The sequence below is a fragment of the Nilaparvata lugens genome, chromosome 1, assembly GCF_014356525.2.
Source record: "Nilaparvata lugens isolate BPH chromosome 1, ASM1435652v1, whole genome shotgun sequence".
Classification (NCBI taxonomy): domain Eukaryota; kingdom Metazoa; phylum Arthropoda; class Insecta; order Hemiptera; family Delphacidae; genus Nilaparvata; species Nilaparvata lugens.
The window spans coordinates 38,179,438-38,203,885 of NC_052504.1; the positions used below are offsets into that span (position 1 = coordinate 38,179,438).

Here is a 24,448-nt window from a genome sequence, read left to right on the forward strand (position 1 = left end):
AGTCATTCGTTGGAGCAGTTTGTTACCTGCTACTTGGAGAAATAACTGTTACTTCGTTTTCGTGAACCAGTGAACAAATTAGCAGGTAAAGTTAGCAGCCATTGTGAATTGAACAAGTGTAGCCATCATGTCTGAAAAATCATTTCATTTTAATTGTAGCTCATGCAAAAAACAATTGTCCAATAATTTTAGTTTTCAGCGACATCTTCAAAATGTTCATAAAAGAAATAGGCCTGCCAAAGAAGGAGCAATAATGTCCGTTCGAAGACTGCAGAGGAATGTTTGAGCAGTGGAATGTTTTTAGACTATGTCCCTTTCTGCGATTTTAAGTTTGCTAATCTCTCTTTTAGCATTCTAACAATTTATGGGCAATGGCAATACATTTATGATGTAATTGACCAAGCGGAGTGAGGTTTAAGATTCAAGTTGACGGTTCGACATTTCTCTTTATGTTTTAATGTTTATATTTTGCGCATTTATGGCGAAACGCAGTAATAGATTCTCATGAAATTTGACAGGTTGTTTCTTTTCAAATTGCACGCTGATGTCAAGGAGGATAAAGTATAAGGAGTGGATCCCTACCCCTCCTAACAAAAGCCGCTTTTATTGGACGGCAGCCATCTTGTGGTAGGTAAGAAAGTACATGCTCTTATGAAGAAAAGCTTATTTTTCGATGATTTTCAATTATTTATTTATGATTATTGAAATTTTAAACATGGTATCTTCATGCGCTCATATGGGTGTACTAATCGTGTATCAAAAAAGCCACCTGATGTTACATTTCACAGGTTATTACTAGTTTTATCATGTTCATTGCAACTAACCTATAAAGGAACAGTTACTTGTTTACTATGAAAAAGTCAATGATTTTTCTTTGAAATAGTGGGCTAGATATTCTTGAAAATTTATTTTGTATGGAGAAACAATTTTTTATATTAATCAATTTGAATAATTTGTCAACTTTGGGTGATTGAAGAATTAACCAAAAATGTGGCAAGCCACTAACCATGTCTACACTTGACTTTGATGTAGTTCACCCACTTCGAATTTATTGTTGTTATCGAATTGCTATTTTATTCTGATAATAGTCATATGAATTCTATTAAATTCCGAACAACTAGAAATTTTGAGACAACTGGACAAGTAAAGTGAACTTCAGTCCCAAAATTGTGACTTTGGTGCGACCAAACATTTTATTGTTATTACTATTAAATATGCAGCCAAATAATCTATAATATATACATAGATACCTGTACAAAAATAAAATAGCTGTTCCAATTTCGTGTATTATATGAAGGCCATTGTAGCCTACTGAGAGGTTGAAATTACTGGTGGTTTTCACTGTTACTGATATCTTACTGTTGATTAGGTTCATGGTCTCACATAAGTGAAATACAAAAGTAAATAGGTAATGGAATTATACAAATTCATGCAGGTGAAGTGAACTTCAGATCTAAACTTGCATGTGGGGTCACCTAACATTCATTTTTTAAAATCCACTACTGAAATATTTTGTGTAATATCTATAAAGCTCCATTTATATCCACAGACAATAACATAATATCAATTAGGCTGCATTGTATTTGGTACCGGTATAGTCTTCTCCCAACAACTACAAACTACTAAACTGCAGTGCTATAAGAGAGGGCCCAATTTGAGTCTAGCGCCTATTTTTCCTATCACAAGATTGCGTCAAACTGGCTTCAAGCTCTCTGCAAGAGTGATTGGCCGGCTTCCACCCCCTGGTTGATGTATATACAAGGATTTTGGAAATTTTGCATTCCAAGGATGATATAAGAGAAAAAAGGAGCCTCTTTCACACGCAAATATTACCATAGAAATCAGACTATAGAATTATTCATCATAAATCAGCTGGACTATAATACTACCCGTTCATCGGTTTCGAACATCCTGAAAATGTATCTTTCCATCAACGTTAGTAGACAGCTGTCTACAAACTTTGTCTTTCCATAAGCTGAGGCCATGATTCTAGTTAAGAGTTTGGAGTTATTGATAGAAAACAGCATTATGGTAGTTTACTTTGTTTATTTATTCATTTATTTACATGGTTAGCAAAAAAAAATACAAGAATCTGAAAAGAAAAAAATTGTTAATTCCAACACATCGATTTTTCGCCAACATGGCAACACAGAGTGTTCTCAGATGGGTTGATTGGATTAGCATATCGACGGCAGCCAGACCTGATGACAGCGCTCACACTCACATTCCGGGACGACACGTCACGGTACGATAGGACAGAGAGCTCTATGTTTATTTAGGATTTTTTCTAGACATTTTTAATTAATAAATTATTTATCAATTCTTGAGGAAACATAACAGCAGCCGTCGGCATGCCAGTCACAGCTCAGTAACAGTTATCAAAGTGAACGGAACTGGTCTAACAAATAAGTCACCAGCGCATGTGCATACTCCTTTACGCTGGAGGTGCATTCCTTCAGTGAGACGCGCGTGTATCTGAGACCTTAGACCAGTGTTATAGAATAGACACGTCTCATTGTATGTTCATACCTTCGACCATTAATATAATAGACACGGCTTGAGCGTAGTCGCTGAAGCAAACATGAATTGGGTGTGTGACGTCACATGAGAGAGCCTTCAAACTACACGCCATAATCAGCCTATGCTAAATGAGCACTTTCATAGCTTCTGAATCAGAATTTGAACTGATTTATTATTCTACTTGAAAAATTAATCATGGAAGTCAATTTATCCATTATTTATTCATATAATTGCATACGTAAAGCCTATGTTTATATTGCCTAGTAAACGTATTTAAACAGATTATGTTGTATTGAAATTTATTTCAGGGCTTTATCAAGCCGATAATAACTTGCTTCTTGAATCTATGAACAAGTATGAATAGACTTATTGAAAATTCAGGAACTATTGTATGTTATGCACACAATCAATAACATAATCTTGAGCCTGTTCAAGAGAATCAATAATGATAAAGTTAATTGAAACCTATCCAAGGAACCTATTATTAGCTCTTTGTAGATGGAATCTGATCAACTTGCATGCTTGTTTTGACGTGACAACGTCTTATAAATTGGTTTGCCGGGAGACACTTCAAGAAACTGCGTTAGGTTCCCACGTTATGAGCTCACAATGAGAGCGAGTGAGAGCGTTCGTTTCGGTTCACGGTCGTCTGGAAAGAGCATGAATAGGAGCAGTGGCAAGCAATGCCGCACCAACCCGAAGGCATTCACCTGGAGAGAGAGTGAAACGGAGCAGTCAACCTGCGCAGGTGCTGCAAGCAATCTCCTGCGACTGCGCCACTAATTCAAAATGTCAAGTCAATGGTTGTCTCTCTCGCTCTTAGGTGGGCGCGGGCTAACCATGCCCGAGTGGAAGGGACGCGTGCCTCTCACTCACTCTCATTGTGAGTTATTATTTCATCCTTCTTCCTACTATACGAATGAATATTCACATTAAAATTATTCTACCACTCAGTCGTTGCCACATAAAACTTTCGCCCGTATACCGACTTTACAGGCAACCATGCAATTTTTTTCTTTTCAAAATTCAATGCATTATAGCTCTATATTATTAGCTTCTTCATAATACAATAATTATCCGATTAGGGTAAATTATCCAAGATTTAGTTACCTAAGAATTTCACATTGTAAACAAAGCAGTTGTAGCCTAGCTACCGTGAATGGACTCATTAAACATTATATTAATATTTTTGTATGCAAAATCAAATGATAAAATTTAGAATCTGTAAATTGGCTGCAGGCATTGAAATACCTTTTTATACAAGGACAACAAGCAAATTCACGTTTGCATTCTTCATTAACATTGACTTATTGAATGATAACTTGAGCCTAATTTGAAAAGAATGTAACTTAGATAATTACTTACCTGTGAAAAGAAATCCCACTTCCTTTTTTATCACTCTCCGTGCAGTTATATGCACAGCAACTTCTCACCATTTTTTAAAGAAATCACCATCTGGTAATTGATTAAAATACAAAAATATGATAGCGTGCCTATACCGTACAAGAATATCCAGCCATTTTGCTCCTTCATGTGACGTCATATGGCTGCTTATTTTTGCTTCTGCCCAATGTATTGTGGAAGTATTGGGAAGCCGTGTCTATTATATTAATGGTCGAAGGTTCATACTGAAAGTCGATGAAGCATCTACTGCCATAATGCCCCATCGTGACGTCAGCATCGGATAGAAAACTTTTTTTGTAGAGTTTGTTTACATTGTTTTTCATAGCAGATTGTGTCTATTTCAGCGGGAGTGCAGCGGGGCAGTGAGAATTTATCATTTTCATAAATAATAATTTACCTCCATCTGAAATAGACACAATCTGAAAGTTTTCTATCCGATGCTGACATCACAATGAGGCGATATGGCAGTAGATTTTGGCTTCAGAGGCTAAATTTCCCAGCGTGTCTATTCTATAACTGGTCCAAGGTATATTCATACTGAGCCCAGTGAACTCTATACTAACTGGAACGGGCTGTCCAATGCTAAGCTACAGCCAAAAGTGTGTAAGGCGGAGTGAGTGAGATAGGCCTACCGTGTGGGATTTCCTTCTCTCTCGTACTCATACATTAAAGCAGGTTGTTGCATCTCTTGAGTACGATTATTCATTTTTAGAGTTGAAAAACGGATTTAAATGAGTATTAGGGCTATCAGTATTAGATCACAACCTTTTCTCTTAAATATTGTGATGTATTTGTCGTAGAATTGAATAAAAATACGACTGAGAAATGATGATGTATTGTGTTGCATTTGGATGCAAGAATGGGCATGTTAAAGGAAATAAAATGCCATTTCACAGTTAAGTCAAACATTTTTAGTCTATTAATTTAAAGAAATAGTCTATAATTTGGAGAAACCTTTTTGTTTTATATACATTTTCAATATTTTTTCTATATTGATCAGTTTATTTGACCGAAATAAAACAAAAAATTTGGTTATACTCCTAGTATACGGTACGGTAATAGTTTCTATGCTAATTGAAAATTTAGGCCTACTTTATAGCATCTAAAATGAAGAAACATAGTTGAAGAACAAATTAATCCTTATTCAAAAAAGAATAAATACAAATGATTAATAATTCTGTGTTATCATCATGAGATGACATAATTTATTTTAGGTACCTACTTTTATTTTGAAAAATATGATATTGCTATCAGCTGAATTGTGATTAATTTTTGAAGCCTTTCCGTTTCAAATAAATAATCGTAAAATTTACAGTATTATAATAATTATTTTGCATATTTTACTGTTTGCTTACCATATGGTCATAATTATAATACAATTACGGTAATATAAATGTTTCTTCATAGATTCTTTGCATCATTTCTGAAACTCCCACACTTACATGATTTAAAATGTTATCAGAATGCCTAGTATATTGCTATCATCACATATTCAATAATCCTGTGCTATTGAATCATCATGAGTCCACATAATTAATTCTATTTACCTACTCTTATTGTAAAAAAGTATGAGATTGTTATCAGCTGGGTTGTAATTAATTTTTGAAACCTTTAAATTTCAAATTGTTCATTTTACTCTGGTAATTATGTAGCATATTTTACTGTTTGCTTATCATAGTCATATAATAAAATGTTTCTTCGTTATTTACTTCATTTCTGAAACTCCCACTCTTACATGATTTGAAATTACACCAATGCACACCTACATAATTCTACATTCATAGCCTGCTGTAAGTAGGCCTATATTATTAAATTGAGATATTTCCTTAAACAATAAATCATAAATCTTTCTAATAACAATAAATCGTATAATCCAAAAACAATAGTATATCCTATTGGAATAAACATAAGACTGTGTTTAATAGTTTCAATTAAACACAGCCCTCCTTTGGACTGTGTACGAACAAAACTCGGGATTGGAATAATAAGGACTGTGAGCCTGTTTTTTCATTCCCAATCATTTCATGACAGTTTATATTTGTCATTGTTAAATAAATAAAAATTAATAAATGATATGCTTCTCTGAAATCTGGCCCAAAGTTATTCCCTTGCTTGTGAAAAGTTGACAATACTAAAACTACTGCAGTCACAAATGAAAAAAATCTTTTCTTTATTCATATTCAACCTATTTCATTATTTTTGCTTTCAAAAAGTTAACAATGAACTGCTTAATAAAGGAAAAATAACGCTTCCATGGAATAAGACATACAATATAGAAATAAAATAGAAATTGAAACTGTGCAATGCATTTTTCCATAAGAGCCAATGTGTAAAAAAATGACGAATCCCACAGCAATGCGGGTTGCCTATCTTTACCAGCTGCCTCACTTTCTTTGTGTTGCTAGTCCATTCCAGTTAGTATAGAGTTCAGTGACAACCACAGTGGGGAACCACAGCAATACCTACTATTACTTCAGGCCCCACAACTAATTAATGACGTCATAACATGTAGATTGATTCTTTCTAGATCATAGTAGTTTCTATTAGCTTATCAATGTAACTTTTGTTACTGTATCGATTTTTTATTGGATGGAATACTATCTAAATTTCAGATTGAAGACACTTGTATTTTAATAAATAGAAATTTTATTGAAATAAAAACACTTTTTTCCACAATGCAATAATTTATCCATACTTTCAGATTGATAGACATAGGCCTGCCTACTCGATTCAGTGATAGAGCTATTGATAAATTCATTTCAACCAAAAATACTTAATAATAGCCTGTATCAGAGTCGAAGGAGAGGTAAATCAAATATAAACCAAATTTGATATACCTAACTCTTTTTTAGGAAAGAGGCTCCCACAAACTTGATCACAATATTAATCTGTAGTACAAAGAAACCCATCAGGAGATGTTTTTCAGTTAGGTAAAACCTTTAATATTATGATGTTCTGGACAGTTCCAACACTTTGCATTTATTTTTAATTTATTAGTTTAAAAGTTCTTTCACACACTTTATTTAGACTGTTCTTCCACACTCTAATTACACTGTTATTTCACATTTTATTTACACTGTTCTTTCACACTTTAATTAAATTCTCCACTCACACTTTATTTACACTGTTCTTCTACACTTCATGTAAAACGTTGTTTTGTAGAATTGAAGTTCTTTCTTCTTATCGCTCGTATCCATTTTCGTTTCAAAGTTTCATCTTTCGAAGAAGAAAATACCGTTTTGAACTTTAAAACCGTACGAAACCTTTTGGAATCTTCTTATAATTCCCGCAACAATTAAGTACACAACAGTATCCCATGATTTAAACGCCCAAATTCATTATTACTTTTCACAAACGAATATTAGAAGAATGATAAACAAACCATAGCCTATTCATTGAAATGGAACACCGTGAAAATTGAATTTATAATTCCAATTTTGTTGATTACCATATCAGATATGATAACAAGCATCAGCGCTCTTACTTCGCTTGCTTACCGCCAGTAGATCATCGATGATCTACATGTGATGACGTCATGGGTTATTAGAGATCAGTTGTGGGGCCTGAAGCAATACCTACTATTACTTCAAACCCCACAACTAATTAATGACGTCATAACATGTAGATTGATTCTTCCTAGATCATAGTAGTTTCTACTAGCTTATCAATGTATGCTCTCTAGCTTTTGTTACTGTATCGATTTTTTATTGTATGGAATCCTACCTAAATTTCAGATTAAAGACATTTGTATTTTAATAAATAGAAATTTCATTTAAATAAAAACACTTTATTCCACAAATGCAATAATTTCACACCTTAATTAAATTCTCTACTCACACTTTATTTACACTGTTCTTCTACACTTCATGTAAACCGTTGTTTTGTAGAATTGAAGTTCTTTCTTCTTATCGCTCTATCCATTTTCGTTTCAAAGTTTCATCCTTCGAAAAAGAAAATACCGTACGGAAACTTTTGGAGTATTGTTATAATTCCCGCGACAATCAAGTACACAACAGTATCCCATGATTTAAAACCTCAAATTCATTATTACTTTTCACAAACGAATATTAGAAGAATGATAAACAAACCATATTCATTGAAATGGAAGACTTGAAAATTGAATTTGTAATTCCAATTTTGTTGTTTACCATATCAGATGAGATAACAAGCATCAGCGCTCTTATTTCACTTGCTTGCCGCCAGTAGATCATGGATCTACATGTGATGACGTCATAGTTTATTAGTGATCAGTTGTGGGGCCTGAAGTAATAGTAGGTATTGCCTGAAGTATAATAGTAGGTATTGACCACAGTGAGCACTTTTTCATATCGAGATAATTTACGCTGTCATAGATATGACGTCATCGTTAATCGAATACTAATCTATCGAGATGTATCGAATGCATCGAGATCGAGATGTAACCGACAGCTCGATAGTTTGGGCACGGAATATTTCTTTACTCTGTGGCTAGGGGTACGCGCCACCTTAGTCCTCCAACACACCCAGAACCTGACTGGAGTGAACAGCAACTATTCATCCAGCGACACCGACACCGTACGCCAGCGACAGGGAAAGACTGTTTTGAAATAGTCTCGAATTGGTGTGTGCATTAGATCCCAAAACCGGACACTTTTACATTCGTACAGAAACGACAAAGTCAGACACATCAAATCTCTGACACTACCAAAACAAGACGGTCAAGTTACACTTCTTGGACGGACTGTACTATGCAGAGCTGTCTTGTTTTCAAACAATGGTCATTGTTCGATGAATCCCCATAATAGGCTATTCTTAACAAGACCATTGAAAATTTATTTCTGAAACCTATCACTCTCTTCATAGTAAAATCAGGCGATGACCCATCTTGTAACTGTATTATTTGTTATATATCATTCCTATTTTGTGCAGTTGTCTCTCTTTTCTGCATTTATTTGGAGCATAAATAATAGAGCCATTAGTAAATATCTTGACACATGACACATTTTGCAAAACAGAAATAACTTCACTTAATAGTTCAATTGTCAAGATTAGTGAGTAGGCCTACACTGAAACCTCTCGATAATTTGTAGTTTTGCTATCAAAAACACTGTAATCAGTATTCCCATAAAGATAAATACACTAATATGCTATTGTAACTGATAACTCCAGTAATGAGTTCATTGAAAGCTCTATGGATTCATATATAATAATATAACTAGAGACACCCTGGGTTAAAGAACTTGCACATGAACAATTTTTTTTATCTCTGGAATCTTTTACATCAAGTATGTCAAATTAATATTTAACAATATTTTCTAATATCCATTCATAGAGGCTATATCATGAATTAATTATTAGTAATGATGGGATCAGTATCCACGATACAATTTTTCGAATTTGGTTCTATCAGCCTCGATATTGCAGAGCTTGATATATATTCGGCACACTCCAAAATTTTTATTAAACGCTTGGTCCTGTAAGCTACAAATTATAGACGTTCTACTGTGTTGAATGAAGTCTACTGGAGGGTGAATATACTCGAACATTGAGTATTTTGAAGATAATAAAATTTTGTAGTATTGTTTTTCATTTTGAATTTCCTTTTATTTAAAAACCAGCAATAGACCTTTGAGACAATAATTGGTCTATCTTGTCATATTCCCTAAAAACTACCTGATTGTTATAAGCTAATTTTAGTATGTGCTTCCTCAACATAGAAATACCATTTTCTTGTAATATAGGGATATAGAGGCATATTTATATAAGATAGAATTCCTGGAAGATTGGATATGTGAGCATGTAGTCAATGGAAATGAGAAGAATACAAAAAATTAGAAAGGATAATAAAGTTGAATGAAATCAACTTCGGTTATTGCATGGCAAGATTACCATACTTATGAGCTCTACTTAGAAATCCTATTATATTGAGCGAGCAATTTCGATGTATATTTTTATATTTATCTGGTTATTTTTATATCTGGTTATTCAAATCCAAGGGATCTCAAAAACGGCCCTAACGATTTTCACGAAATTTGGAACATTATAGGTTCATGATATAAAAATTCGATTGCACTAGGTCTCATCCCTGGTAAAACTCGCTGAAGGACATTAAAAGGATAATTCATCCTTGGAAAAATAGCTGAGACTTTCGTCGGCTGTGGATGATAATAAAGTGAGTGAGCGAGTGCATCTTTGAAAAATCAAAATATCTCTTCCCCAAAATTCATAAACTGACGTATAGCAAGCTGTAAAATATAAACACGACCTCAAAATCAAAATTCAGGGAAGAAACAGTTTTGGGCTGTGCCTGTTAGTCCTTCCCCAATCATTTTGTTCTGTTTATCAATAAATAAATAACGAGCAAAGCTCGGTGCCCTGATATTGAATTGTGAAACAAGATAATATTGTACTGGAATGTAACTAGTAGTTCTGTGAACAGTAGACCTCACGCGGTTTTCTCATCCACAAGTATCTGATGTCACCTGTTTGAAAAGTTAACAAACTCAGTTCACGTTTGAATTCGTATTCCATTTAAATGATATAATTCATCCAGTTCAGTGATTATCTTTCCATCTGATGAGAATTAATTTTTTACAATAAAAAATATTATAATTCCTCCAGCATTATTAAGTTCATTTGATTATTTTTAATCAACTATTGAATTATTTTTTTCAAAAGTGAGAATATTGATAATGAAGGACACGCATAATAATACCACTATCGGGGCACTTCGCTCGTTATTTATTTATAAACTATTGATAAACAGAACACAATTCTTTAAAATGATTGGGGAAGGACTAACATACACAGCCTAAAACTGTTTCTTCCCCGAATTTTGATTTATACACTATAAATAGTCCAGAATATGGCTATGTTCCATACACTTCAATTCAGGTTCAATTTCCAGTTCAAAATTTTAAAAACAAAAAAGTTCTAATTCAGATTATTTACAAACCAAATTGAATAACAAAATTGTCAAATAATGAATAACTTTGAAAATTATGATATACTCTAGTTTAGGAGGATTATCATGAGTCATGTCAACAAATCAGATTATGTTGATCAAATCAATCAAATTGTCTAGCTGGATAAAATTTCTCGCTGATTGATCATGATTACACAGCTGGAAATAATTCTGTCTCTCTCCCACACAGGCACACACATCTTCTGTTTAGAATGATTATCATGTCATGTCAACAAATCAGACTATTCTGATCAAGTCGATTGAAATTTCTAGATAATATTTCATGCTGATTGCTTACACAGCTGGAAATAATTCTGTTTCTCTCCCACACACGCATCTTCTGTTTCAACAGACGACGAAATTATCATTTCTGTTTTTCCAAGGATGGATAATTATTATCCTTTTCATGTACTTCAGCGAGTTTTCTCAGGGATATATGAGACCTAGTACAATCGAATTTTTATATCATAAACCTACTATGTTCCGAATTTCGTGAAAATCGTTAGAGCCGTTTTCGAGATCTGTTGAACATAAATAACCATATATATAAGAATATAAACAGATATACAGGAATTGCTTACTTAATATAATAGGATGACTGAAAAACAAAATATTAAAACCAAATACCTTAAAGATGCATATCTCTTCAAGGTCTTTGAAACTGTAGACCTTATAGAAATTGACACGGCTTTTCCAGACATCTGTGTAATCCACTTGTCAGCTGATTGATTATGAATAATTCATAGTATGGAGGAATTCTTTTTCTTATTATCCTTAAAATGCAAAATTTCAAAGAACCTTATGTATACATCGACGCACAGTTGAAAAATGAATATTCCTGCCAAATCTCATCAAATTCTATCAACGCGTTTGGCCATAATTGTGTTACATACAGACAGACAAAAGAAAATCCGAGTTAAAACATAGACCTCACTACGTTCGGTCAATAAACTGTAATATTTTTATAATTATTTAAAAACAATTAAGCCGTCCATTACAATCATTGAGAGAAAAACCAATAAGATGCTCATATTTTCTTCTGAAATCTTAATACATTATTAACAATACGCTACCGGTAATTCATGAGTAAATACGGTACTGATATAGTCAATTTCAATGAACATTAAATGAAATGGTTGTTTTCTTCTAAATCTCTATACTTGAGCATTCTGTTAATTTCGAACAGAGCTCACTTTCACGGGGTTTTCTCAGATGATGCAGCAATCACTGAGGAATCTCTAACAAAGATTTCAATAATCCAGGAGAGAGTCATCTAAAATTGAAACTATTAGTGCTATATTACAAAATTATCATTGCCAATTAATAATGTTTTTCAGAAAATTATTAATGCCATAAATGGCTCTTGATTAAATGATATTTTTTGGAGTTTCAATTATTATAATATTTTTCGCATTCCCATTTTTCATTTTTCTTATATTTTGAATCCTTTCATTTGGGTCACTCGTTTAGTCAAATAATATCGGGGGACTGAGCTTTGCTCTGGAGTGTAAAAGCATAGAGAATTTGTAATGGAAGATTAAATTTCTAGTTTATATTTATTTATTCATTTTCTCAGTTGTACAATATTTTTACAGGTTATATGAGGAGGCCCAACAGGCTTATGCCCAAAACTGTCCCTTTTCAAATTTATACTAGTCTAAATCAAAATCTAGGTCAAGCTACTATCACTCATCAAAATAACTATTTATTCACACTTCAAAAAACAAGCACATCATCAATTACAACTAGATATACTATGAATTTGATTTAGAATGATATGCTATGTTTGCTACAATATTTGTTAGTATACCATGTACTATTCTACACTAACAGAATCTAGTTACTATTCTGGACTTTCTGAAGTAAACATGTTTTCTAAAAAAAAGAGAAATAAATGAAATGGTTATTTGTGCAACTAGTGCACAAAGTGAAAGTTTGCTGCACTGAAAGGAATGTTTACGCCCGAGCCGTAGGCGAGAGCGGAATGGCTTCTTGAGTGCAGCAGAGGAACTTTGCTCACTTATTTCACATTAAACTTCTCCTACAGTTACTATTGAATATGAGAAGTGGTTGATTATGGGTAAAATGATGGCTGAAATCCATCAAATGTTTGTGTGTGTGATGCTGTTATAAATAACAACCTTAATTCATTTAAAAATTAATAATCCAATTGAAGTTGAAAATTCTCAGCCAAAGTTCTCATTTTTATTCATTCAAGAATCAGAAAAAATACAGATAGAACAAAAAATTTGCATTCAAAATACATGCCAACAGCTGATTGGGATGGCTGCAAGATGGCTGAACCGACAAGCGCGCGACCTAGTGGACGGGTACAATGAATCGTACCTAAGTTTGTTTCATCCAGCTAAAAATTACTGAAACAGGATTCAGAAATTTAGACTTTTGCTCAAATTACCGAAAAAAGTAAACTGAAAAATATTTATAGAAATAACATAGACAACAGATAATATTTATTGTAGTATTCTTATGTTTTTTATTATTTTTATTTATATGGATATCAAATGGTAATCATTTAACCTTAAAATTCGAATTTTATAATGTATATTTGCTACTTTTCTCATTGCTTGCAGTTGGAATAATAATTATCAATAGAAAAGAACTATTATTTATTATTAAATGATAAGAATTCATGAATGATGATTATTTAATTATGATTCAGATGAACATTATTCTTGTTTTGGATTTCTAGATTGGGATTTTATTTTAGATGTACGGTAGCCATTGAAATGATTCTTATATAAATCTAACCACAGTCATTGTTACCAACTTAATTTTTGTTTTCATGCACTAATCCTCCATATAACCCACCAACTATTTTGTGTTGCCGTGTTTCAAATCTGTAATCTTGTTTCTAATTGTGTTTCTTTGCATTCTGTAATCAGTCGTAGGAAAAATGCGTAAAATAGTGAAAATATACATCAAATTGAAGATAATTTTATGCTCTATCAGCTCATAATCAGCAAGGATTTTTTTCATCAATCGTTCAAAAAATATAAGGCCCAAAAGATGAAAAAATTGGAGGCAGAAGTGTTTTTTCAAAAAATGTCTCACCATCAAGAGCGGATATCTCATAAAAATATGAAATATATGGAAAAAATGTAACCGACAAAACTTGTTGGTAATTTTGTAAGCTTCAATTTTGCACAGAATACTAATGTTCATAAGATGTACCGTATAGTTCCCGAGATATATGCGAAAAATTAAAAAATGGTAGACTACTTTCAAACCACCCCCACCCCTTTTAGCACAGATGGTAGAGGTGAGGACTTTTGATATGTTCATCCTCTTACTATCCTTAGAAGAGCTGTGGAGTTGAAAATTGTGTTCAAAACTTTTCCCTCTATACCTTTATTTGAGTATTCGTTGCCTGAACTATAAGTGTTAACTCGAAAGTGTAGGGTTTACATTAGATTCCCAATGAAACCTACATACTTATAGATCCTCTCAAAAAGGATTATATTAAGCTGTTTTTAAATATTTTATACATTCTTTATATTCTCAATTACATTTCCTTTACTACTTTAGTTCAATTAATGTGTCCCAACTGCAAAATTATTTTCTGTATTTTATTATTGATTTATCAAATAGATGAAGGTAGGTGAATTTGAAGTAACGTATGAGTTTATGAAGTTTTAACTATTCTCATTAAGATCCAAATTCTTTAATCCTATTATATTGAGCGAGCAATTTCTGTGTTTCTATATCTGGTTATCCTATTATATCAAGCGAGCAATTTCTGTATTGCTGTTTATATTTTTATATCTGGTTATCTGGATATTTATGTTCAATGGATCTCGAAAACGGCTCTAACGATTTTCACGAAATTTGGAACATAGTAGGTTTATGATATAAAAATTCGATTGCACTAGGTCCCATCCTTGGGAAAACTCGCTGAATGACATTAAAAGGATAATTCATCCTTGGCTTAAACAGCTGAGACTTTCGTCGTCTGTGGATAGTAAAAAGTGAGCGAGTGATACTGTGGAAAATCAAAATATCGCATCCCCGAAATTCATAAGCTGACGTATAGCCAGCTGTGAAATATTATCATGATCATTTTAGAGAATTGTGTTCTGTTTATCAATAAATAAAAATAACGAGCGAAGCTCGGTGCCTCGATATTTGACTTTTAAGAAAACAAAGAGTAGATCCACTGTTATCTATATAAATAAAAATCGAGCCTCAAAATTTGACATTCAATAACTTTTTCATGTGTGCACCAAATTTGATGATTTTTTTTATTTTTGTGTTCGTTATGTTCAGGACTATAGGTATATGGCCTATCAAATTTATAATCCGACTTCAGGACTCTTTCCTAGGATCCTTCAAAATTTACATGTAATCTTTATGGGAGAATATTTGTGAATAAAAACTGTAAAATCCGTAAAACTGACCATTTTTTTGGTGAGTGGCGGTTTTCATGGCAGGCGGAACTTCGGCGACTCAGCTGGCTCACTACCTCCCTAAACTAGGAGGTGGTGGCTGGCCACACACAGAAATAAAAATCAGCTGTTATAATCATTGCGTCATGCAACAGCCGTCGGTAGATATGAGACAAGAGTGTGTGCTGCTCCATAACCGCCCATATATTCTATTCTAAACGCCCCGACTAAAAACAAAATGACTGTTCTGTGTGTAACCATCCAGCAGTGCGGCCTCAGACTTACATGCCCTAAACCTAAAGACATGCGTTGTTTCGAATAATTGTGCTATCTTCGGTGTTCAGAATTAATTAATTTTTATTAGTAAAAATAAAATTAGAATTAATTAATAAATTTCGGTGTTTAGAATTAATTGATTTTTATTAGTAAAAATCAAATTGAATTTTTTTATTTTGTAGTTGGGAAATTATCTATATAAATAAAATGCAACATCGCGTCTCCTCAGGTGTGCACCCAGCTAAAGTTTGTCATCAAATCAATCGAATCAAATAGCTTTTTATTCACAAAACATTATACAAATTTATAATATTCATTTACACATTTAACATTGAATACTCTCCACAAAGACTTGAGTCTGTGAGTGGAGAGTGAGTTCTTTCACTTTCATAATATATGCATTAAACTATTTGGCGGTACGAAGTTCGCCGAGCCAGTTAGTAATCTATAAAAAAAGAACCTCAATAAGAAGAATGCAATTTGATATAATAAATATTATTTAACAGCTGTAATATTATGCTCTTACTAAGTTGTAGATGTTACACAAATTTAAAGGCTTATTGAATGTATAACATATAACATATTTGAAAAAACTTAACCTGATATTAAATGGCAGTTTTAATATTCCACTTGAAATTCCTTCAAAAAGTAAGTGAACAGACAATAACTACGTTTCTTTTTTATACCTACTTATTAACTTATGTAGGTACCGTTAGTACTGTAGTTGAAATATAATAGCGTAATAATTATTAAATTATTGAACTTTTGGGAATGATCGCTAGACGATCGAAAGTACTTCAGTCAGTGAGTAAAAGTTTTTAATCATTTAGTAATGATTAATATTTGACTGCAAGTCATGTTCAATTACATAGAAAAGTGTGTTAATACATATATAGCAGCTCGGAATGGATCAAGAAACCATCACCTTCAATTATTGAATGGTTTACAGTAAAAATAAGTAGGGTCTATTAAATTCATTTTTGTTTCATAAACAATGCTTTACAATGTTTGAACAAAATAAAATGTTTGTTTCTCATGATATTTTCTTTTTTTAGAATGCTCATCCACATATTTGGGATAATAAGACATTCTCATGTTTTCAAAAATTGTGGGCAAAACAGGTATGTTGAATCAACTTGATCATTTATGTATTTTTAGAATAAATTTTGACATTATTTGTACTGTTTGTAAATTAACGCATTTTTATCATGTGTATGACAGAATTGACTGGCCTATATAGTGTTTCAATCTCTATGAATTCCCACAACAATAACTATTATGCACTATAACTTACTATGTCTGAAAGACAGTGTAAGAATTATCTATTTCTCATTTATCAAGAAAATTAATATATTTCTCAATATTGACAATCATGGTCAAAGAAAAGGAAAATATTTGAGAGAATAGCATGAATCTCTCTCTATTTTATCAATAATAATAATCGTTTTGGAAGAGATAAAGTAGGGTGCAGTAGAGTGCCCTATACGAGTGCGCACTAGACAGTAGACAGTAGCTACTGTTCATGTGTAGGTACAGATTGAAAAAAGGAGATTTTGATATTTCAACTAATAGAATCCAATTCAGTCTAAAATTTTCAATTTTTTGGAAAAAAGCATGAATTAATTTTGCGAAAAGACTTCAATTATTGATCAAGGCATTCCTGTTGTTAACAGAGCAAGAAAACTTACCGTATTGTATGAAGACAACAATTCTAAAAGAATTTGTTCAATCAATATTTAACAGAATAATGATAATGATCGTTGTACACAGATCACAGTAAGAGACGCATTAAATTCGGCTCTAGATGAAGAGATCAAGAGAGACGAAAGGGTATTTCTGTTGGGCGAGGAAGTTGCACAGTACAATGGTGCTTACAAAGTTTCAAAAGGACTTTGGGAAAAACATGGGAGTAAACGACTAGTTGACACCCCTATTTCTGAAATGGGATTCGCTGGTATTGCTGTTGGTGCTGCCCTGGTAAACTTCAAATCACAAACTTGAAATGGTCATTCTGTAATTTCAAAGTACATCATAGTAACATCATAGGCTAACTTTGTTTTGATTATTATTCTATCATCTTTTGTCAAGATCAAAAACCAGCCTGTTTGTAATAAAAAAATGTAGATTGATATCTCAGAATTATTAGAAAAATATATTCTTCATCAAAAGAATAGTGAATCTACAACAAATTTATTACACGGTGCATTAAAAAAAAATTCAAAAAATCTCAAATCTGAAAATATTTTATTTATTTATTTTATCGACAAACTTCTACATTATTACCTATTTCGAAATTAATATAATGAATTCATTTTATTCTCAAAGTTGAATTCCAAGATTGCTAGATTCTCATTACGGTAGCATGTGAACTTATATTGAGTTTTCCAGATATGAATCAATTTTTATAATATTCAAATCAAATCAAATTGTTCTTTTATTTTGACATCAATAGGCTACAATAATTTGAAACAAAACAATTTTTCAATTATAAACAGTAAATAAATATTACAGCATCGCATAATTTTTTACATTGTAATATAAATAATATACATTATTCAAAATTGTAAACTAATCTAACAAGATGTCAAAAAAAGAATACTACTTGCTTGATTATTAAAATTGTTTGCAAGTAGGAGTAATTTACATGAAAAAAAAGTTTTTCAATTGCTGCATTCACGCACAGATTCACACACCACTCACGCATTATAATAATATTTCATGGTATACTAAAATCAAAGTTAACCAATGACATTGAACAATCTATCAATATTTTCAGGAGGAGAAGAAAGGAGCCACTTGAAAAAGTTGTTTTAAGCTTTAGGAGGCCTTAGAAGATTATTTGTTGCACTTCTTGTGCTATATAAGTGATTGCCCTCGTATGATTCGTATTCTCAGCCGAATCAATAATGGAAACGTTTACTTATTGTAATAGTGTACAAACACTATCATACTATATACTCTATTGTAGACATTTATCTAGCTCATACTCAGTTGCAATTTGTTGAAGTACAGTAAAGTGTGTGAAATATGTTACCGTATCACACCGGTAATATCAGATTGATATTTCAATGCATCCATCCTATAGGCCTACCCATATGAGAGCAGATATGATATGACAAAAAGAATTTTAAGGTACTCAACCATTTTTTTTCATTTTATTCTATTTTACAGAACGGCTTGCGACCAATTTGCGAGTTCATGACCTTCAATTTTTCAATGCAAGCTATTGACCAAATTATTAATTCAGCGGCAAAAACGTTCTACATGTCTGGTGGAATGGTATGAAGACTATTTTCATTAGAGGAAAATGATAAAATATGCAGACTGATGACATAAAACAACTTTGTCTTTTAAAAAAAATATTGATAAAAGTTTCTATGTTATTAATTAATTAAGAAATAAGCTTGCTAATTCCATAAGGATTATTCTTTATTTGATTGCTTCTTTTTCATGAAAAATAAGAGAGACAAATATTTGTTGAGAATGATTCTGCAGGAATTTATTTATTTTTGTAGTGGAACACCGATTTTTCATTGTTGAAAGTTGGTTCATATCATGTTGAATGAAAAAGATGAGCTTTCAAAATACCTACCTTTTGCAAGTTTATTGGCTGAAGAGTACGGTAGTGTGGGAAGAAGATAATTTTTGCAATTGCTCTAATAGACGTTGTTAAGAATGTATTGTGATTAAAGCCGGTAATCAATTACTTATCCCAGCTTGTGGGTGAGAATGATTTTAGTAGTTCATTATTGTTGGTATTCCAGCTTGGAGCTCCAATTGTGTTCAGAGGACCTAATGGAATTTCTGCAGGAGTAGCCGCACAACACTCGCAATGCTATGGAGCTTGGTACAGTCACTGCCCTGGTTTGAAGGTAACTATAAAACTTCAATAAATTTATATGAATAAATGAATATGTTTTATTTCAATTCAGCATCTCATTATTTCAAAACACTGTATCTCTCCCACCATTGAATGCAAAAATTTAAATTCTGCTACAGGCCTGAAACTTTGTTTTCATTCTTTGATGCTAATTTTTTATTTGAATGTTCCAAACAAACCCTTCCTGTGTCCAACTTACTCGTCTTTGATGAATCAAGTACTGCAGCAGTAGGGCTACATAGAAAGAAAAAAACCAGGTGTCGAAGGAGCTTGTTTTAATAGTCAAGCATTCATTCATACTGATAATTTTTCAAGTCTATTCTCTTCCAGATCCTTCATACGATGAGTCTATACAGAATAATTTATAACTTAAAAACTTAAATGTATAATTTGAAACTTAAAAACTTCCCCCGAATGAGTATTGTTGGAGCCAATATTAAGCAATTTTACTACTTTCCTCTCTACTAAATTGCTTCAAGAGTCATTTTTAGTGGTTCATTGACATCAAGATCAAATTAATATGATATTCAGAATTACTGTGAACCGGTTTCAACTGCATTTTGATATTTTCCTAATTTTTATTTCACATAATTAAGGCTCAGAAGATAATGAATGCAATATCTATCACTTTTCCAATAATTTTACTATGATCTGCATCATTGAGTCCTCAATTGAAATGCTTTTTTCAATGAGATTTTCATTATCATTCAATGGCTGATTCTAATTTATGGTTCACGGACACACACTCTGGATTCACAGCTGGATTGCCACATATTTGCTTATCAGAGTCCGACTCAGTGAAAATATTCTTCTCATGAGTAGGCTACGGTCTACTAATGGGACTATTCCCTCTCAGCCGTCAGCCTCTTATAGGAATAGTAGCCTACCGTTATAACTCATGAAAAGAATAATTTCGTCACTGTACCGGATACGGACACTGACACTCGGCAATCTACGGTACCTCTTATTGGATTGTTTGCGAAGATTGAGCTGTAACCAATAATGGTTTCAACAGAGAGATTCAAAATAAATGTTCCAATTAAAAAAAAAACTTTGGATACCAACCAATTTCAGATAAAAAGTTACTCGCAGAAGCATTGATTTTTATGATGGTGTATTATTAGTGTTCTATATGCTCTCCTTTGAGGCTTGAATGACATCTACAATAGGATCCATACACCATTGATTTGTCAAAATGCACAAAAAACGTTCACATTGGCGAATCTTGTTCATGCCCCACTCTTTGATGCAGGGTTTTGGTTCTCCGTATACTAACATCATCTCAATCATTGATATATCACTGTTCACATGAAACGTTGCCTATATAACGAGATTCGTATTAGGGCTCGTATAGACTTATGCGCCACGAACACGTGCATTTCACTTTTCATCAGCTATGCTTATTAATAAAATGTAAATTAGTGTTTCTGTACAAAACTACAAATGCAGATATAATAAGAATAGCATTAGCTGACGAAAAGTGAAATGCGCGTGTTCGTGGCGCATAAGTCTGTACGCATGTTGAAGTGAACGATTTTGTTTATTTCCATAAACCATGGCAGTGTATGGACCCTAATTTTTCTTAGATGTAATCCAAGCCACAAAAGGAGAAGACTTCATAATACACCATCATATTATGTAGCCGGTAAATACTTATTATTTCCTTTATAATACTAGTCAATCACAACTTAGACTTTGCAATTCATTCCTTTCCTATAAATTCACTTTTCATTATTAATTGGTGTACAATTTGATTACTTTTTTGATGTAACCAAAAACATTTTGGTTAATGAGTGAGCCTACATTCGAGTGAGCCTACATTACGGTATTACTTTGGAGACATGTACGGTTCTTAATAAAATCCAGTCCAATTTCATTACAATTTTGTAGGTCCTATCTCCTTACAACTGTGAAGACTGTAGGGGACTCTTGAAAGCAGCAATAAGAGATCCTGATCCTGTTATATTTCTAGAGTCTGAACTCCAGTATGGTCAGACTTATTCAGTATCGGACGAGGCCTTGTCAGAAGATTATGTGTTGGAGATAGGAAAAGCGCACATTGAAAGAGCTGGTAAGTCTACTAGGTATATTTGCTAGAAGAAAGGTTGTAACACATACATATCTTAAAGCACAAAATATTATTCCTGATGTATTTAATTTAGGAAATTAGGAAGTGTTTTATATTATGAGCCTAATAAATAGGCTGCACTTGAAATCCAGTTGAATGAGAATTCCGCATTCAGTTGAGGCTTCTTCTATACTTCAGCTCGTCGTCATTGCATGGAATGCATTTATTGCATCAACGGGGATAACTCTCTGAATTTCAAAGCAATGCAGTGATTGGATTTTTTAGCTTAGTATAGCCTATAGGCCTAAAACAACATCATACGTAATCTGAACTGATACAATTTTTGAATACCTACTCATTTCATCGCTGGAGAAGTTGATAAAATGCGTGCTACCTATTTATCTTTTCAAATACTGTAACTTCATGATAGAGATTTTGTTTCAGCCTAGTAGAGGATACATTTATTATGAATACAAATATTGTATCATATATATTGTATCGTATATTTTGCCAAATCAGATACTAGTGGGCTATATAATTGTATTATATTGTAGAAACATTATATAAAGAGTGACTGTGAGCTCATATAATATCAGCAAATTTGATTGCATGATATTAATAGATAGCAAATTTGATATGATGTATTCATAGAGTATTAATATTTGAAAGATGAATTATTTGAACATGAAGTTATGTGTAAGAAATAGATTATTTTATTTATGTTCAATGATTCAATAAACCTTTCAGAGGTGTATGAAATGAAAATTAATATCTGTAGTTTTCATTAAAAATTTCAGTAATCGAAAATGGGAATAGAAGACCAATGTATTAGTGAACGGGTCAAGAGAGAAAAGTCATATTTTTCCTCTGTTGATAACAGGCAAGCATGTAACGTTGACTGCTCATTCCAAGTCAGTGCAAACCTGTCTTGATGCCGCAACAGAGCTGTCCGGCCAAGGCATCGAATGTGAAGTGATCAATCTGCGTTCGCTGCGGCCACTTGATATCAACACTATTCGCAAGTCGGTGGCTAAAACTAATCATTTGGTGACAGTTGAAGGTGGATGGCCCCAATGTGGAATTGGCTCGGAAATCTGTGCCCTAATTATGGAGAGTGAGTAGCCTTTATATGGGCAATTAGAAATAGATATTGAGATGAATGTAGTAGAGTGTAGGCCTACCTAATTGAATAAGTTATAGGTAGGTAGGTACCTAGGTAGGTAGGTAGGATTATTGCTTAGGCTACTTGAATACAAACTCATTGCATTGTCCGCTGATTATATTAAAGCCTGTTGAATAGGTTTTGAAATATATGACGAAAAATATGTTCCCTGTTCCCAAAATGTATTGAAGAAGGAATAAAAATGAGATGGAAATATATAATAATTATAAATAAAAAATATTATAATTAAAAATATTATTTTTGGGAGGTTAGACGTTGGATCTTGTGATCTTGTGTAGTGTTTGGTCAGGAGATTCCATTGTCTGAGCGCCATTATTTATTGCTAGTCCATTTTTATCGTTAACCAATGTGCACCAGTTGGAGGCAAACTAGCGTTTCACATTTGCATCCATAAAAACTGATTGATAGAAAAATTCCATCTTCACATGAAACTGAAATGTGAAATCGAAACTCCTACTAATATTTATTTCAAGCACATCACCCTGAAATTTGTCTACTTATTCATCATTGAATTGAAATAATCTTCATCAGGCTGAGTAATTCAATAATAATTGACATTGTAGAACAGATGATTCGCAATTACTATTGAAATATTTTGTCTTGTGAAAATATCAAGTTGGCCTACCTACTACCAAACATGATAAACATGTAACTTAGCCAAACTCGTTATTGATGAGCAACATCACTTCCAATAAAGTGCCTAGGCTACAATTATTTACTGCTATACAGGTGGTATTGGATTTGTATTTGATTTATATAGATAGTATTGATAAGAGTGTGGAATTTGTATCTGTATAAATTTTCAGGTGAAGCATTCTTCCATCTTGACTCGCCTGTAATCAGGGTAGCTGCTGTTGATGTTCCACTGCCCTATGCGAAAAATTTGGAGACAATAGCTCCACCCAGGCCTGTAAATATTATAACAGCTGTGAAGAAAGCTCTTGGAGTTAAAGAAAAAGCTTCATCAATTTCACGTTAGATGAATCAAATCTACATTGAAAAAGAATAATATTTTATGGTTTAATTCTTATGAAATTGTATCCAATATGATTTATTTCAAATTTGTATTCAATTATTATTTCAAGTACTTTTTGTACTTGAAACAAATGAAATGGCAAATGAGTTGAATTTATCTTCACAAAAAACTGAAATGTGAAATTAAAGCTTCTAATATTTATTTTAAGCACCTCGCTTTGAAGACAACGTACTAGGTACCTTCTTTAATCAGAGTGAAATTCATTCATTCCCCTCAAGGTTGTTGAATATAATTAGAAAGAAATTGTGAATATCTTCGTGAATAAACGTTTTTGTGTACCGTAATACAATTTTGTTTAATATCAATCTTTTTTGCATATCACTTTCATTTTTTAGACATTTTTCATAATAGTGTCCAACACGTTCACAGTACTTAAGTTGGTCCCGAAAAGGAAAATAATATAATGTCATGGGATTTCCCCAAGTTGTGGGAACTGGGAAATAAGAAATTGTGTGGAATCACGTATAAAAATTCAAAATATGGGAACACTGAAAGTACGGTAGGCTACTTCATCCTCATCAGGCTAGTGCTGTGATTGAGTTAACATTGTAGAACAAGATTCAAAATATTTTGATGTTGAGATTTTCTATGATTGCAACGAAATCACCTTTGCTAGGAATAATATTATGTGAATCAAAAGTAATTATGCAAGCAAGATGATAGTTTAGATCTCTCTTCCGATTATTGATAATTCAAGCTTGTTTCGCTCTGATAATGATTGTAGATTTTATTATT

At 32.7% G+C, this 24,448-nt stretch overlaps 1 protein-coding gene across 6 annotated transcripts; it reads left to right on the top strand.

Moving 5' to 3' along the window:
• The first annotated feature begins 48 nt into the window (after window positions 1-48).
• LOC111062395 (pyruvate dehydrogenase E1 component subunit beta, mitochondrial) lies at window positions 49-24,018 on the top strand. 6 transcript variants are annotated; one of them, XM_039420957.1, is made up of 9 exons: window positions 49-85; window positions 519-627; window positions 16,602-16,667; window positions 17,317-17,523; window positions 18,718-18,825; window positions 19,311-19,418; window positions 21,317-21,497; window positions 22,375-22,608; window positions 23,484-24,002. In XM_039420957.1, exons 4-9 carry the CDS (start codon window positions 17,488-17,490, stop codon window positions 23,654-23,656), a joined length of 840 nt encoding a protein of 279 aa, XP_039276891.1. In that variant the 5' UTR covers window positions 49-85; window positions 519-627; window positions 16,602-16,667; window positions 17,317-17,487; the 3' UTR covers window positions 23,657-24,002. The 6 variants fall into 6 exon arrangements, with proteins under 6 accessions (XP_039276891.1, XP_039276899.1, XP_039276873.1 ...); XM_039420965.1 differs by having other exon boundaries at window positions 53-85; window positions 519-631; XM_039420939.1 differs by lacking the exons at window positions 49-85; window positions 519-627 and adding an exon at window positions 8,764-8,790.
• The last annotated feature ends 430 nt before the right edge of the window (window positions 24,019-24,448 follow it).